The sequence below is a fragment of the Eurypyga helias genome, unplaced genomic scaffold, assembly GCF_000690775.1.
Source record: "Eurypyga helias isolate BGI_N326 unplaced genomic scaffold, ASM69077v1 scaffold43890, whole genome shotgun sequence".
Taxonomy (NCBI): domain Eukaryota; kingdom Metazoa; phylum Chordata; class Aves; order Eurypygiformes; family Eurypygidae; genus Eurypyga; species Eurypyga helias.
The window spans coordinates 2257-17237 of record NW_010225815.1 but is presented as its reverse complement, the minus strand read 5'-3'; the positions used below and the strand labels follow the sequence as shown (position 1 = coordinate 17237).

The following is a 14981-nucleotide window of genomic DNA, read 5'->3' as shown; positions in this document are numbered from 1 at the left end:
GCCGCCGCTGCCCGTTGCTCCCCGCGCACCGCCTCCCGCAACCGGCAGCGCCTCCGGACCTGCCTGCAGAACGGCCCCTGGAACCCCGCGGCCTCAGTGCGGTTGGCGCAGCCGCCGGCATTTAGCCGCTGCATACCGGCTCCCCCCCCACCCCTTGTCAAAACAAAGCGTTGACGAAGGGTTGGAGGATTAAAAAGGAGTTAAATCTTAGGAAATAAACCCACTGTTTTGTTTTGGGTTTTTTTAATTTGTATTGAAAGTACTTTAACGAACTCTTACATAATTTGTTTTTAATGCAGTGATACTGTCATGTGGTACTTTTATCTCACAGTAAGGGAGTATGAATGATAAACTGTAAACTTGAATGAATGATAGACTGAGTAGTAAAAAGAGATTGGAGCGTACCCTTTGTCAATGAGAGGTCTCGTAGTCCTGTCACTGTTGCATTAAACTTTGGCATTTAGCTGTTTTCATAAGGTAAAAGTCCTGGTAACTGTCATCAAAATAGTGAAGCAGTTTCAGCATCAGATCATATGTTTTTCACAGTGGTATGTCTTTTAGCCTCCTTAAATAGAAGTTATTCCTCTTACATGTTTAAGGAGGAAAAAAAAGTGAAAGAAACAGATGTTACATGTGGTTAAAGCAGCATGTCTAACCCTGACACTGATGTCAACGCATAGAGTTGCAAGGCTTAGAAGAATGAAACTCATCTAATGTTTGTGCTAGCAGCTGAGCTAACACTACCCTATGTTTTTCTTCTGCAACCAATTTGCAGACTGATAAGGCTGAGAAAATGGTATATGAGGATAAAAACTTTGTCTGGTTAATAGCATGAGTAGTTGTTTTTTCCCTGAAAAATATGATTTGTGGCAGGTGCTTCTTTAAGATCAGCTCTGCTTCTGTTTGGTATCAAAATTCCTCTGATGTGGATGGCAGCATAGGCTGACTTACAGCCCAGCAGGAGGAGAGAAAGCAGCTCTGCCAAGAAACTTTTGAGTCCAAGCAAATGTTTAACTCAGGGCCTGATTCATTGCTGATGAGTCAAGCTTGTAAAAGTGTCTGCCCGGCGCGTGAGCAATAAATACACGTTCCATTCCTCAGTATAATTAAGCTTTATGTTATGCTTTGGTTTTGGTACAAAACAAGCATCTGTTCAGGTTGTCAAGTGAGACATGCTCATGGGAGAAAAGGAGCTTGAAGTCATATATTGCGATGTTAAGGTATCTATCTCTGCTTTAAAGGTTCAAAGAGAATATTGCTTGTTAGAGTGGAGTTATTTTCTGAAGGGAGGGCAATAATTGTTTTTTTCTTTATCAGGCTTACAGTAGTATGATAAGCACCTCACCACTTTGTCAAGCACTTATTTGCCAAACTATTATTTAGTAATGTTGAAGTAGTCATTGTATAACAGTTAGTACAAGTAGTGTTACTTCTCTTGCAGCTGTCGTTGGCCTGCTGTATCCCTGCATTGACAGCCACCTTGGGGAACCACACAAATTCAAGAGAGAGTGGGCCAGCGTAATGCGGTGTATAGCAGTTTTCGTTGGCATTAACCATGCAAGTGCTGTATCCTTGAACTAGTTGATGTTGTTGCTCAATGTGCTTAGTCTGTTGTCATGAAACGGTCTCTCCCATCTGCATCTGGGAGAATTACAAAGGTAAGGATGGTGCTGCTGGCAGGGACAAAGTTCTGTGAGACCTGCAGTACACTGTAGTGGTTACTTCAAGACAACACAGTTCACTTGAAAGTAGTTGGGGGTTGGTTCTGGGAGGGGGGAAGTATAGATGACATAGTTTAACTGCAAGTATAACAGTGTAAGCTGTTATTTCTATCTCTGTTGTCTACATCTGATACTTAACACAGTTAATTAGTGAGGTGCACTGCACTGTTCATTAAGAGTGTTCTGTGTATTGAATAAAGATGGTTTGATCAGAAAACCTAAATCAGCAGGGATAACTGGGTTACTTGAGACAAAAATCCACAGAAGTTAAATATATTACAATATCATATATTCTTTAGATGCTCAGTGTGACAAAAATTGTTGCCTTTGCACTGCCACTACAGTCAAAGTCAGCAAGAACTATGATTGCTTGGCAGGTCTGAAAACCAGATCCTCAACGTACTGTGTTCAGAGATACAGAATCATGCTTGCTTTCAGTTTGAGTTCTCCCTTGTTTGGTTTCAGGAGCAGGATGTCTGCAGACTTAAAAGGATTGTCCTTAACATCTTTTCCCAGAAACTAGATTTTGCAAACAACGTCCAGCTGTCCCTGACTCTAGCAGCCTTATCACTGGGTCTTTGGTGGACATTTGATCGCTCAAGAAGTGGCCTCGGACTTGGAATTACAATAGCCTTTGTAGCAACTCTGATAACCCAGTTTCTTGTATATAATGGTGTTTATCAGTAAGTTAAGCTTTTAAAATACTATTTCAGCTCTTTTGTCTTCACTGCACATGCACCTGGTTTTAGTTAAGTTGGTTATTAACACATTGGGCATGTTCTTATAATAAGACATTTTGTTTGTCTAAGGCAGAAAGTTGTCTGATTGTTCCAAATGATCAGCATGAGCACTGGGGTGGAGGGTGGGGAGCAGACAAATCGGGATGTACGTTGAAATGGTAACAGCTCAGCAAACTGAACTGCTTCTGGCTTGGTGTATCACTAACTGGCTCTTGGGAGAAAGAATTTCTAAACTTAGCTGGCTAGGACATAGGGTTTTAGAAGCTTATTAAGTTAACAGACTTCATTTTGTCTCCCTATTTCTTTTTCTGCGATACTGGGGGTTTTTTTTTGGGCCCAGGGGGAGAATTATATAGCATCTTGTTAACAGTATGTAAGGTGATGATAATAACTTGTCTCTAACTTACTTCCTTTTGTTTCCTAGGTATACATCCCCAGATTTTCTTTACATCCGTTCTTGGCTTCCATGTATATTTTTCTCAGGAGGTGTGACTGTAGGAAACATAGGACGCCAACTGGCTATGGTAATTACTGCATAATTAGCATTTCCTTTAACAGCCCATATATATTCCACTGTTGTTAATCCAAGAACAAACTATGCCTTTAAGGGTGTGACTCACAGATTGACAGAGATAAATAGATATCTTCCCAAGAGTTGAAATGTAAGCGTATAACCTGCGTTGCCAGTAGAGTGGGAATTGTCTTAACAAGTGAGTATCTTCTGCATTTAACTTTTTCCAGCAACAGCCTAAATAAGACTGGAATCAGTATGCCGCTTCTGGTGAGAATATTGATCGCTCTTGCTCCATCAGTACTTTGAATTAACATCTTAACTAGCTAGAAAACTGAGACACATATGGGCTTTCTCTTATTATTTATTCAGTAAAGCATTTTTGTTATGTAGATGAAAGGAAGTGTCCCTATGTAGCATTAAATTCCACCACTCTAGAATCAAATACGCTCTTTCTGGTCACTTAAGATGTAGTTCAAGTATCAGTCCATATATGGGATAGTGCAGTGTAAATGACTATCTCATTTGCTAGGTTCTTAGGGAATCATTTCCTTGTAGCATACTTAAGATTAAGCCTGGCTGTACGCTTGCACATCAGCCTACGGCTTGGTTGTGAAGTGTTCTGACAGTGATGGATAGTAATAATTAATACTCTATCGATTTAACTTCTGACTTCTTTCCTACACAAGCCCTTTATCCTGGAAAACATCCTTCAAGTATTTCACTTATCTAAGGCTGCTGTGGTTTAGGTGCCTTTAATTTTTACTGAAGGAAGAGCATTTGTAGACTTGGGAGTCCCTGAACTGTTTAGGAAGGAGGAGAGTGCCTTTTGGGACTGAACCTTGAGTAAGTAAAAAGACTAGGCTAAAGCTGGCGATCTCTCCTGGAACAGGCTTTCAGTCTCTTCGGCCTAGCCTTGCTAACCCAGTGTATGGATGCTAATGCACTTCTAATGTGGATAGTCTGAACCTGATCCTGCAGATGGACAGGCGTGCTGGCAAGAGAGCCATGTTGCTTGACCACCGCTGGTTACCACTAGAGATCAATTTCTTTAGTATTGATTCTCAGTTACACTGAATTAACAATAGCCAATTGTAGAAAAGGTGGTTTAAAAAAAAGGAAGCATGAGGCAAATCTACTCCTGTTCTTGAGGTTTCTCTTCCATGCTGACTTGATAGCAAGTTACAGATTTCCCAGGACCACAGGCACAATCTTAACTTCACAGTCCATGTTGGTTTGCTCTGAGGTTCTTTAAAATACAAGCTCACTACTCCCCCTTCACATGCCAGTGGTACGTACTGTCTGCATGTATTTTAGGACCACGTACAGGGGGTAAAAGAGAGCATAATCTCTCTCTTTTTAAATTTGCCACTCACATGAAGTAAAAAAGATACATTAACATAGTTTAATTAAGCTTTGCTATTGCAAGCAGAGTCTCAGAATAAAATTATAGTCAGTTATGTGCTACAGTTCACATTGTATTTCATACTGGCATATGCAGTACTTCCAGTTGCTGTGCTTATGTTGGAAAGCAAAGGAAGGGAGCTGTGAAGAAGTAGGAGCTAAAGTCAATTTAAGCACCTAGGACTTTTTATTTTTTCCTTTGATTTCTTTTCACCTTAATCTCACCTGAATGTAGTTAAAACAGGAAGAAGTTCTTCATGGAGAGGGTGGTGAAGCACTGGAACAGGTTGCCCACAGAAGCTGTGGATGCCTTATCCCTGGATGTCTTCAAGGCCAGGCTGGATGAGGCTTTGAGCAACCTGGTCTAGTGGAAGGTGTCCCTGCCCATGGCAGGGGGGTTGGAACGAGATGATCTTTAAGGTCCCTTCCCACCCAAACCATGCTGTGATTCTATGATTCTCTGAAAATCAGACTGACTCCTGCCTACAACTTTCCTGTCAATCTTGTCGTCTTCCTTACAAAGAAAGAGGGAAATTGGCAAGGCAAAACACTCCAGAAAAACTTGGAGAAGCCCAGCATTTTCATAGGAACACTTCTACAAGTCACTGTCACGTATTGGGTGCTGGAAAATCAAACAGTTCCACTTCTAAAGCAGAATGGGAGCATTCAGCCTACTAGGTTTTTCTTCTGTAGGGATAACCCAAAAGCATCAGTTTGTTTTGTCAGCCATTGCAAATGTGGCAAGAATATGGAATATTGCATTATTTAAACTAAACCTGAGTAAACCAGTTGTTTTTGTAGCAGTATTTTCCTGTAGTCCCTGAGCTGTTAGGCTGCATGTGACAGTTGCAGATCAAACAGTAGATATTTTCTGGGCATATCTAAAGTAGAAGGAGGCACCTGTGGAAAATCCTCTTGTGGTGTAAGGTTGCTTTGCTTCCTCTTCAGCCCCTGCCTAGCTTTTGCAGTTAGAAAATAAATTAGGAGCAGCAGAATGACAAGTGTCCCTGAGACATCGTGAGCTGGGAGATGCTTGCTGCTTTTCAGTCACTGCATTTCAAGTGAACTTGCATGCAGTAACCAAGTGCAGTGTTACCTTTAAGCAAACCTGGTGTTAGTAGAGGGGTTTGAGTGTTGTTTGTTTGGGGGTTTTTTTGTTGGGTATTTTTTTGCTGTCAGCTTGAGGATGAAATCCAATGTTTTTTTCAACAGCTTGATTTCATAAGTAAAGGTGAAGGTGCCGCTGCTGCCATGAGCTCTCTCTCTGCTCATTATAACCCCTAAAGTTGCTCAGTCAGTGTTCATCAGCTGGGTTAAATGGATGGCAACACTTCATTTTGAGTTATAACCAACATACTTGACATCTGGCAAACTAGGGTGGTATTCAGAACTGGGACCTCACAAATAACTATTGTTTGCAACTGCTTGAGGCCGCAGAACTGTGAGCACATTCAGTACTTGCAAATGCATTGGCATTTTGGCTCTAGGATGAAAAGAATGTATTACAGGCTTTGTTTTAAAGAAAAGTTGGTTAAGTTTCTTACACTGACATACTGCAGAGTTTCGTGCTAGAAAAGGGACTTAGGGGGAAATGAGTAAGTCAGTCTGATACCAGACTTTGATTGGAAAATAAAGCAACTTATGCTTGAAGACAGTTTGAAAGAGGGCTGTTAAAAAAATAAATAAGTAAATAAATAATGCCCATTAAGTGAAGCACTGTGTACCTTCTGCTAAGAAATAGGCTGGGATAGGGAGGAAAGCTAACAATGTCTTAGAAAAAGCAGTGTGATTGGTAGATGGATTTATCAGATGTGCTGACTGAGGCAGCACAGACCCACAGTGACATTTTCTGTTCATGGTCAAGGAGCACATCCTTCTTGAGCTTTTATAAGAAGCCACGTCTGCTAGGTCATGGTCAGCATGACTGGAGCTAGTTGGCTATTTAATCACTGAAAATATTGCATAATGTAGTCACTTATCAGATGGCATTAAAATATAACATGTGTTTGGGCTTTTTTTAATCCATAGGGTATTCCAGAGAAACCACACAACGACTAAGTCTTTGAAGAAGAGAGCATGGTGCCAGTGTGAAAGCAACATTAGGAAGACGTGTTCCTGTTTTAAATTGAAGATTATTTAGAAAAAATAATCTCTTTATGGGCTCACTGCACAAATGACTTGTGGAAAAAATATTAATCCACTCTTAGAATAGCCAAGTGAAATTAACTGCTTATTTTGAAATCTTACCCTGATTTACCGCATAAGCATTTGCGTATGGCTGTTCTCTGGAAGAGTTTAACACCAAGTTGCATACAACTGTTCAGGCTAGGTGGCAGTTTTCCAAGTATTAGATTCCAACCTAAGTTATTGAAGCAGCTGCCGTATTTGAAAGCCTTGAAACTGAAATTTAATTACAAGCTCTTGTATCAGTGCCCAAAGGAAGTAGATCGATGGTGCTTAACAATGATGAAGTATGGTTTAATAGGAATAGTATTTATCCAAATCTTAAAAAAAAAAAAAAATAGGGTTATTTGAAAATAAGAGTGATCAAAACAGATTAAAGGCATTGCACTAATGCTTTTAGGAGACTTATGAAGGAATCATGTCCTTACCTGTAATGCTGCATTAAGTTTCTGTCTTTGATGGTGGAGGAGGTTGGAGGGACAAAAGGTTGGAAGTCAGTGAGTTTGGAATTTCTAGATTGCTTCAGTACGATCGGTGAACACCAGAGACAATCTTGTTCTAATGTGAACTTTGCCAGGAACTTCTGACTGGAAATGTCATCACTTCTGAAGCTTGCAATCAGATTTGCAAGAATCAAGTTCTGGCCCCAATTCAGTAAGAATTTTAAGTGTGTGAGAATACTCCTGCTTAACGTTAGACGTATCTCACTGAAGGAGGTCTTAGGTATCGTAAATGCCAGGTGTCACTGAAAACAACGTGCATGGCAGGTCATTGCTTGGCCATTGAGTATGTGCCCCCAGCTCCTTGGATCTGCAGTGTCCTCCTAGAGGTGTCCTTGGTCTTGCTTCTGCTTGAGTCAGGGTTTTGACTGAAGTGATTGGAAACAGAAGCGGGTCTAAAATGTGATTGAAACTGTGTGTGAAGAATAGCAAACAACTTGTTTTCTCAGTTCCGTTTCTGCAAGAGATCACTACTTGTTTTTTCACAACCCTATAGAACTTGCAATCTGTGATTGCCTTCTTAAAAAAAAAAAAAGTGCTTATGTCACTACATTAAACATTTGGTGTTTCTTAATACTTAGTTCTGGTGAGCACAACATATTCATTTGATAGCTTAGACCACAGGAGACCTAAATAGCAAGCATTAGGTCTTAAAAGTTGAAGTGCAATGTACAGTAAATCTGAGCCTCATGTTCTCTTCAATATCGATCATTTCTTATGAGAGATTAAAGAGAAAAGGGTTCTGAGTTCATTTCAATGCTGCATGGAGTCAAATGGAGCAATAATTTATTCAACTAGTAAAGCTAGTTTTGTTGTATCTTTCATTGAACCCAAATTTTTAGAAATACTCCAATTTTGTGGTTATGGTGTACTTGTAAACTTTTATGGATTTGCCTTTTTGTATTTTGCAATTACTTTGTTGTGTGTTCATTTCCAATCTTACATGGCTTCAGATGTAGTTAGAGTCCTCGGTTAAAGACTGACCCATCAAAAAAGACGCTGAGGCGAGGTAGCAGTGTTCTGGTTGTTTTCACTCTTCTAAGGGAATGCTGTAACTGCTGCTTGTGCTTTTTTGTAGCAGGAGAAGTTTAGCACAGAGTCTGTATTACAGAGCAGACCCCAGTTCTAATCTTGCTTTGGTGTAAATCAAGAGGAATTTTGTTGGCATAAGATCCTTCCTGAAACCTTTAAAAACCTAAATAATGACGTTTTATGGGACTACTTGAAGAAATTAGGTTCTCAGAACAGGACTGGATCGGCCCAGCTGTTGTAGGAAGTGTGCTGCCTGCTGGGGAGACAGTTTTGTGAACCATCTTGAAACCAATGGCAAAACCAGTTATAAAACCAGATGTGAGTAAAGGTGACAGTGATCTCTACAGCTGTTTGATGGAGAAGTGTTTAAGATTGATTTGTAAAGACTGAAACGAAATCTCTGTGTTACAAATAATACAGCCAAAAATGTAAGTCAAAAGTTCATTTTTTGCCAATACTTCTGAGTATCTTAACCAAAGTGATTGAAGTTTGGAAGAGGCAGGAGGGGAGTGAAGAAAATTTGCACTATTCTGAATTTGAACACTTAAATTCTCATTCTTACTGATAAGTTTTCAGCAGTGTGTTTGGTTTTACACTTTTTTTACTATTAAAGTTTTAAGATCAAGTCGTGTTTGCCTTGGATTCTCTGTATTCACATTATGCAGGAATCTTTCCTGAAAAGGACAGTTGTTATGGTTGCATAACAAATACTCAGTCATGCATACTCAGTGGCTTAAAAAACAATTTCTAAACTGATTTCAGAGATTAGCTTTTAGAGTTTCCAGCTTGGGTTATGCAGTGGAAGAAAAACAGTCTTGCTACTGTGCTGAGAAAGCCATGTAAGTGTTTGTTACGGTTATGTGACTCAGGGTACAGAATCTTACTACCATTGTCTTCCAAGATGCTGAAATTCATAACTGGAAACAAAATACGGAGGGGGCAGGGTAAGCGTGCAAATTCTTGTTGAGGCTTGTTTGTCTGCAGGAACGATTACCAAACGCTGAAGCGTCTTGAGGGGAGCAAACAGTAAGAATGAGTAAGCACAGCTGATAAGGCTAAGCAGTTCCAAAACACGCATCATCTGATTTTGGGAAGATAGCACCCTGCAAATATAACTCTTCAGTTTTACTGCACTTAAACATTTATTTCAGACTTCTAGAAGCTGCTATGTTTGTGGTGGAAACAGTAGAATGGATTTTGATCGATCTTCAGACATATCAGTGCAGAGTCTGTTGGCTTGGAAGGCTTCAGTAGGAGCTTGTTAACGATTTTAGCTGGTGCTTAACTTCAGCACATGCTCTGTGGCAGCTGAGGAGGTAGCTGTTAACAGCTCCAATCTGAGGGATGGCCCAGATCCTCCAGGTACATTGCTTTCCCTCAAACTCTGCTCAGATTTTGTCAAAAAGGAATTAAATATATATACATATATATTATTTTAGAAAAGAAACTGTGAGAAACGGCCTGGTCTTGGAGGACTAGGACATGATGGCCTCATTTTGAGATAGGAAAGTGTGCACTAAGTTTCTAAAGGAGAAAGTCTTCCCCGCAAGCATGAGGATTGGACCTGTGCGTAGTTCCTGCAGGTTCGTGCAGGAGGTTACTCAGCCTTTGGCTTTCAGCGTGGGGATTTGCAGGTGCTAAATTAGCCACAGGAGGGCCCATGGCCTGCTCGCTGAATACAACAGGAGCATATTGAGATGAGGAATGAAATTAAGTCGCAGTTGCCTTACTGCACATCCGAGTAGCTCCAAAATCCATGGGAACAAAGCATTACATGCTGGACTGATTGCACAAAGCATAGTGTGTAAGAGATCATTGAGGGCCTCGTTTTGGAAGCCTGTGAGAGGTGTGGCTGATGGCAGGTTCTTCTAGCTGAAAGGTCAAGAAATAGGTGATGGTGGTTTCCCTGGGCAATGAAACACCACGTGAGTTGCCCCACACCTCCTGTGGAGTCCTTCCCCAGCGTTTAGATCACCCGGTTAGCAGTGATGATCCGTCTTCATGGGCTACAGCTGCGGCCAGGGGGATTGTATATGCAGTAAAACCACAGGCCAACCTGTGTGATGAGAAGGTTTGTAGGTGGTGGTTGTGCTGCGGCCTGATGTGGTTAGCTTTCAAAGATGGAATACAAAGTACGGATGATAATTTCTATAATCAATGCATTGCTGCCCAGAAAGTCCTACAGGGTCAGAGCTCACGTGAATTCTAGAAGGTGAAAATTTTTCTCCAGTTGCCAATCATGTTTTCTCTAGTACACTAAGTCGTGCCTGCGTATTAAGTAGGTTGAATGCTAGGATAGTGTTACATTAAATGTCAGAGAAGGGCTGCCGAGATTGCACCAACTTGCTGTGTTTCCTAGGGGTTGAAATACCAGTTACAAGTCAGCATCTGTGCGCACAAATCAAACACGGCTACATCATTCTGAACCAGGTCAGGAGGTGACCAGCGTCTCCAGCAGCGCCCTGGCGAGTATCTCCCGGGCCAGCCTGGTGTGGCTGGGGGCTGGGGAGAGAAGGCCAACTCCTGCAGCTGCTCCAGGGATGCTTCCTGATGAAGCCTGGCTTCTGTGGGGTGGCAGCCCCCCTGCCATTGGATGGGGAGTGGTGAATGAATTCCTTGTTTCGCTTTGCTTGTGTGCACGGCTTTTACTTTATCTACTAAACTGCCTCTATCTCAACCCATGAGTTTTCTCACTTTTACCCTTCTGATTCTCTCCCCCCATCCCGCCAGGGGGGAGTGAGCAAGCGGCTCTGTGGAGCTTAGTTGCTGGCTCGGGTTAAACCACATTCTGACCTTTGAAAAGTGATCCAGGTTGTTCACAGTCCAGTGTTTTACCAATTCAAAACTCTAAATCACGCTTTTTTATAAAAACGGGATGAGCAACTTCAATTTCCAAACTTTTATTCCCCAGTTATTTTTCATGTTACAGAAATTCCTAAGAATGTATTGGATTAGGAATTATCTTTTGTTTTGATAAGTCAGCAATTTTTGGCAAAATCAAGGTTTTTTAAAAATTCCTGACCACTTTTACTAAGTAAAACCTTTTTATCGACTTGCTCCCTTGCCACCCTCATCAGCCTTTTATTTCCTGGCCCAGGGTTAATCACTTTCTTCTTCCTTCGCACCCCTTCTCAATTAAACGGCCTCCTCCAGGCTCAGCAGTGGTTTCATCACCCTTCAGACTTCATCCTTCTCCAGGCCACCCCATCAGTGGCTTGAAAGGCAGAGGAGACCTGTGCTGGATCTGTAGTCTGCCCGCTGCCTGGACCTTTTCATTCTCAGACTGTACTCTTGGCTTGTTTGAGGCTTTTTTTCCCCTCGCTTTTCCTGTTTGTCCCTGAACCTCAGTGCCTGGGGGAGCAAGCAGGGAACCAGGTTGTTCTGCAGAATCTCTGCCTTGTTCTGTCAATTGCATTTCAGAAGATGAATGGAAGGGGTTTTTTTTTAAAAAAACCAAAATCCCCACAGATTTTTCTCTCATGTTCTGCCCTGGCTCAGAAGAGTAGCTTTGCAGTGCCAGCTACGTAGCTGCTATGTTCTACTGGAGACAGCTGCAATTTCAAACGGCAGCTCTTGGAGATGGGGTACGTCGGACTGTGTGTTAACTCTGAAACCTACACGCCATCATTCAGTTTTTAATACCAGTACCTATTGCACTGTTGCTGCTTTATAAAAAAACCAACCTATTGTTGAATTTAGTGCTAGGTATAATTTGAACCTGATGTCATCCGAAAGCAAGAACACTTGCCTTTGATCCCTGACTACTCCTGGTGTGAAGCTGCTCAGGTGGGTCTGTGCAGCTCAGGGGGGTCTGTGCTGCTCAGCTCTTGCATCCAGACCCTGTAGCGTAGGAGCCTGGGCACTGTGTGGAGTCGTGCTGGTGGGCTGAGCAACAGGCTCTGATTTGTCCAGGAACTTTGGTGCTGCTAGGCTGGTGGAAGAGGTGAAGCGAGCTGGTGTAGGAAGGAGGTGCAACATATCCCAGTCAGTGTCACACAAGCCTACTCCAAATTTTGCCCTGCAAGGATCAGACAACACAGTCCAGAAATCTCTGTGAAACTAAGAGAGATGCAGAGCGTGAGCCAAGGAAGAATCGCCAGGAACACACACCCTGCTGACTTACCCAGGATTAGCAAAGTAAACAGGGCAGAAATCAGAACGTCGGGGGCTGTCTTGTGCAACAGAGACCTTGGCCAGACCCGCAGAGCTCGTTCGTTTCCATGCAGAACTCTGCAGCAGTGAACTTTGCAAGCTCTGGTTTTAAACGCTTTTCCTTGCTTTAGTTCAGCACTGACAGTGCAGTCAGTGAAGTCCTGATCCCAGGAAGAACTCAAACCCAAGGGACATGAGGTGTATCACAGGTGGAGTCAGCGGGACTGGAGATGTGCTGAACATCACGCGCAGCTTCAGGGCTGGAGTTTGCTCTTAGAAGGCAGCAACAGCCATAGCAGAGCAGCAGTGACCATCATGGCTCAGGGCAGGAGGTCAGCCCTTGGGTAATCCTCCTGCCAAACCTCCCGAGCACCTCACCTAAAGCTCTCTAGGAATGAGTTGAATAAGTGAATAAAAATGTTAGGAAAAGAACCACAGGGAAGTAGGAGTTATCAGCTGCGAGTGGGAGACAGTAATGGTATCTAACAGGATAATCAGTCCTGATCATTTTACTTAGTTTTTTATCAGATTTTTTCATGCAAAGAAAGCACTTGGTATCACCAGGGCAGATCCACCTCATTCCTTAGTTTTTATTTCATCTTTACTCAAGCAGCTTGCAGTGCTGCTGGGATGAGGGTCCTGCCGTGGTACGAATGGGTCCTTACGGACTTGAAGGTATGAGCTGAGGTTCCCTTGGTGAGACCCATCTGCAAAACACAAACATCTACTATAATTTTAGACACCCCAGGGTATTCACGGCATCCCTATGGGGCTAATAGATTAGACATGGGAGACCCATAGCCAAGAGCAGCAGCTGATGGCCACACGGACAACATGGGACATTTCAGATGGCACTGGGCTCGTGTTTTGAACCCCACCCTCAGTGTCCACTAATATGTGAACCAAAGATGTCGATCGGTGTCAATAAGGTGAGAAATACCAGGGCTTCAGGATTTTGCCCAACAATCAAACATTGGAAGTAGACCCTGAAGCCCACAAGGCGCAGATCCTTCAGCATCATCACACCTGCAGCTCAGGGGCATGAGAAGGAGCAATCTCCTGGAAGGTGCAGCCAGGTGTGGGAAGTCCGAACGCAAAGTTACCAGGTTGACAGAACATATAGCCTCACACTGGAGCCGACGGATGAGTCTTTCCCATCCGATCTGCAGTGGGATTTGGGGAAAGAACATTTGCCTGCCTGCTCCTTGGGCATGTTCCACCAGCTTAATTGAAGGCAGGTCCAAATGAGCCATCTGTTGACCTGGTTGAGGAATCAGATTTTCCCATTAATTTAAAGATATTTTTACATGTTATTAAAGGCCTAGAAGGAAAGGAGAGATGGATAAAAAGCAACGGTAAGAAGCTTTGCCTTAGAGGCACAGGTAATATCTGTAACAGCTGCTACACCCTATGCCTAAGCTAATTGTTAAATGAGTCACCCTGGCAAAAGAAGCATTAATAAAAGGAAGTGAAGACTGAACATCTGGAAAATAATATGAAAGGGAAGAATTTTCATATTTTGGAACTCCTTGCTGGGTGGGAACTGCTTGGGGAGACGGCTCTAATTGCTTGTCTGAGAGAATGAAAAGTGAATCTATTCCCAGTCTGAAATCAGCACAGTCATTGCGTATTCCTCTCCGCTCCCCCATCCCGGTGCCACGACTGCTGCGTCGGGCCCTGACCTGCAAAGACCAAGACGTGCTCTTCATCTTCTGTGCCTCGGGGGTCCGACAGTGACGGGGGTCCATAAAGCCAGTGGTGTGCACCAGCCTCCTCAGGACCTGGGTACAAGCTCGGGAGAAGTTGGTTTGAGCAGCTGAGTGCAAGATGCCTATCAAAAGAAGGTTATTCCGGTGACAACTGTGTCTCAGCACTCGTAAGTGTTTACCAGGATTCATTTTGATGTATCTCTCTATCCCTGGAGCTCTCTCACCTTCTTGGCAGTGACCATGGGGTAGGAGGGGAGACAGTCAGGTCAACCTGCTCCTGCTGTGCTTGGCTCCAGGCATTGTGGCTCTTTGCTGGGTATGGGGAGCTAAAGACGTGGTCAGGTTTCTCCCTCTACAGAAAAATGGCACAACCAACATACAGCAAACTCCATGCACATCCCTGGGGAGACTTGGTCCACCTTGGCAAGGAGCTGTGGAGAAAGCATCCGTACCACAGTGTGACCTAGGTTTTCTCCGCACTTTGACACTTGAAACTGGTCTGGATGAAACACAGGAACATCCTCGGGTCTCATCCAGGTTCATCAAGGAGACCCAAACCGGGATTCGATGGATCCCTCTGATGGCAGGATGCTGGGATCTTAGCACATACCTGGAAAGAAAAATATGTTGTGCTGCAATGCTCTCTCTGTGTCTCAGTCTCCCTGACTGAGCTTAGCTTTCCTGCTCACCATTTCTTTGGAGAAGCTGCTAATGATTCTTCCACCTTCCTTCCATTCAGTCTTCTTGCTCTTCTGTCATTTTGCACTTTCTCTCGGGCTCCTCTTTCCTACCTTGCAGAAGCAGCTCCTTCACTAAATACTTCCAAGCGGTGCTGTACAGCTGGGAGATCTCCCTCAGTCCCAGGACCTATCAGCCCGGGGTTGGTCTCTGCACAGATGAGCACCCGGGCAGGCGGTTCCTGGGCAGGGACTTCCCAGGGCGAGTGTCCATGCGGACACAGCAGGTGTCCAACAGGCAGATGGTGAGGGCAGGGAAGAGAAGAAGCACTGAACAAGGGCTCTGCAGCA

At 43.3% G+C, this 14981-nt stretch overlaps 1 protein-coding gene across 1 annotated transcript; it reads left to right on the top strand.

Annotated features, from left to right (window-relative positions):
• Positions 1–1441: 1441 nt before the first annotated feature.
• On the top strand, positions 1442–7244 carry LOC104508930 (insulin-induced gene 1 protein; the record flags this gene model as incomplete). Its single annotated transcript, XM_010150705.1, has 4 exons — positions 1442–1566; positions 2238–2404; positions 2886–2985; positions 6405–7244. Coding segments are annotated over 4 exons (422 nt in total), but the record flags the coding sequence as incomplete, so codon positions are not given.
• Between the last annotated feature and the right edge of the window lie 7737 nt (positions 7245–14981).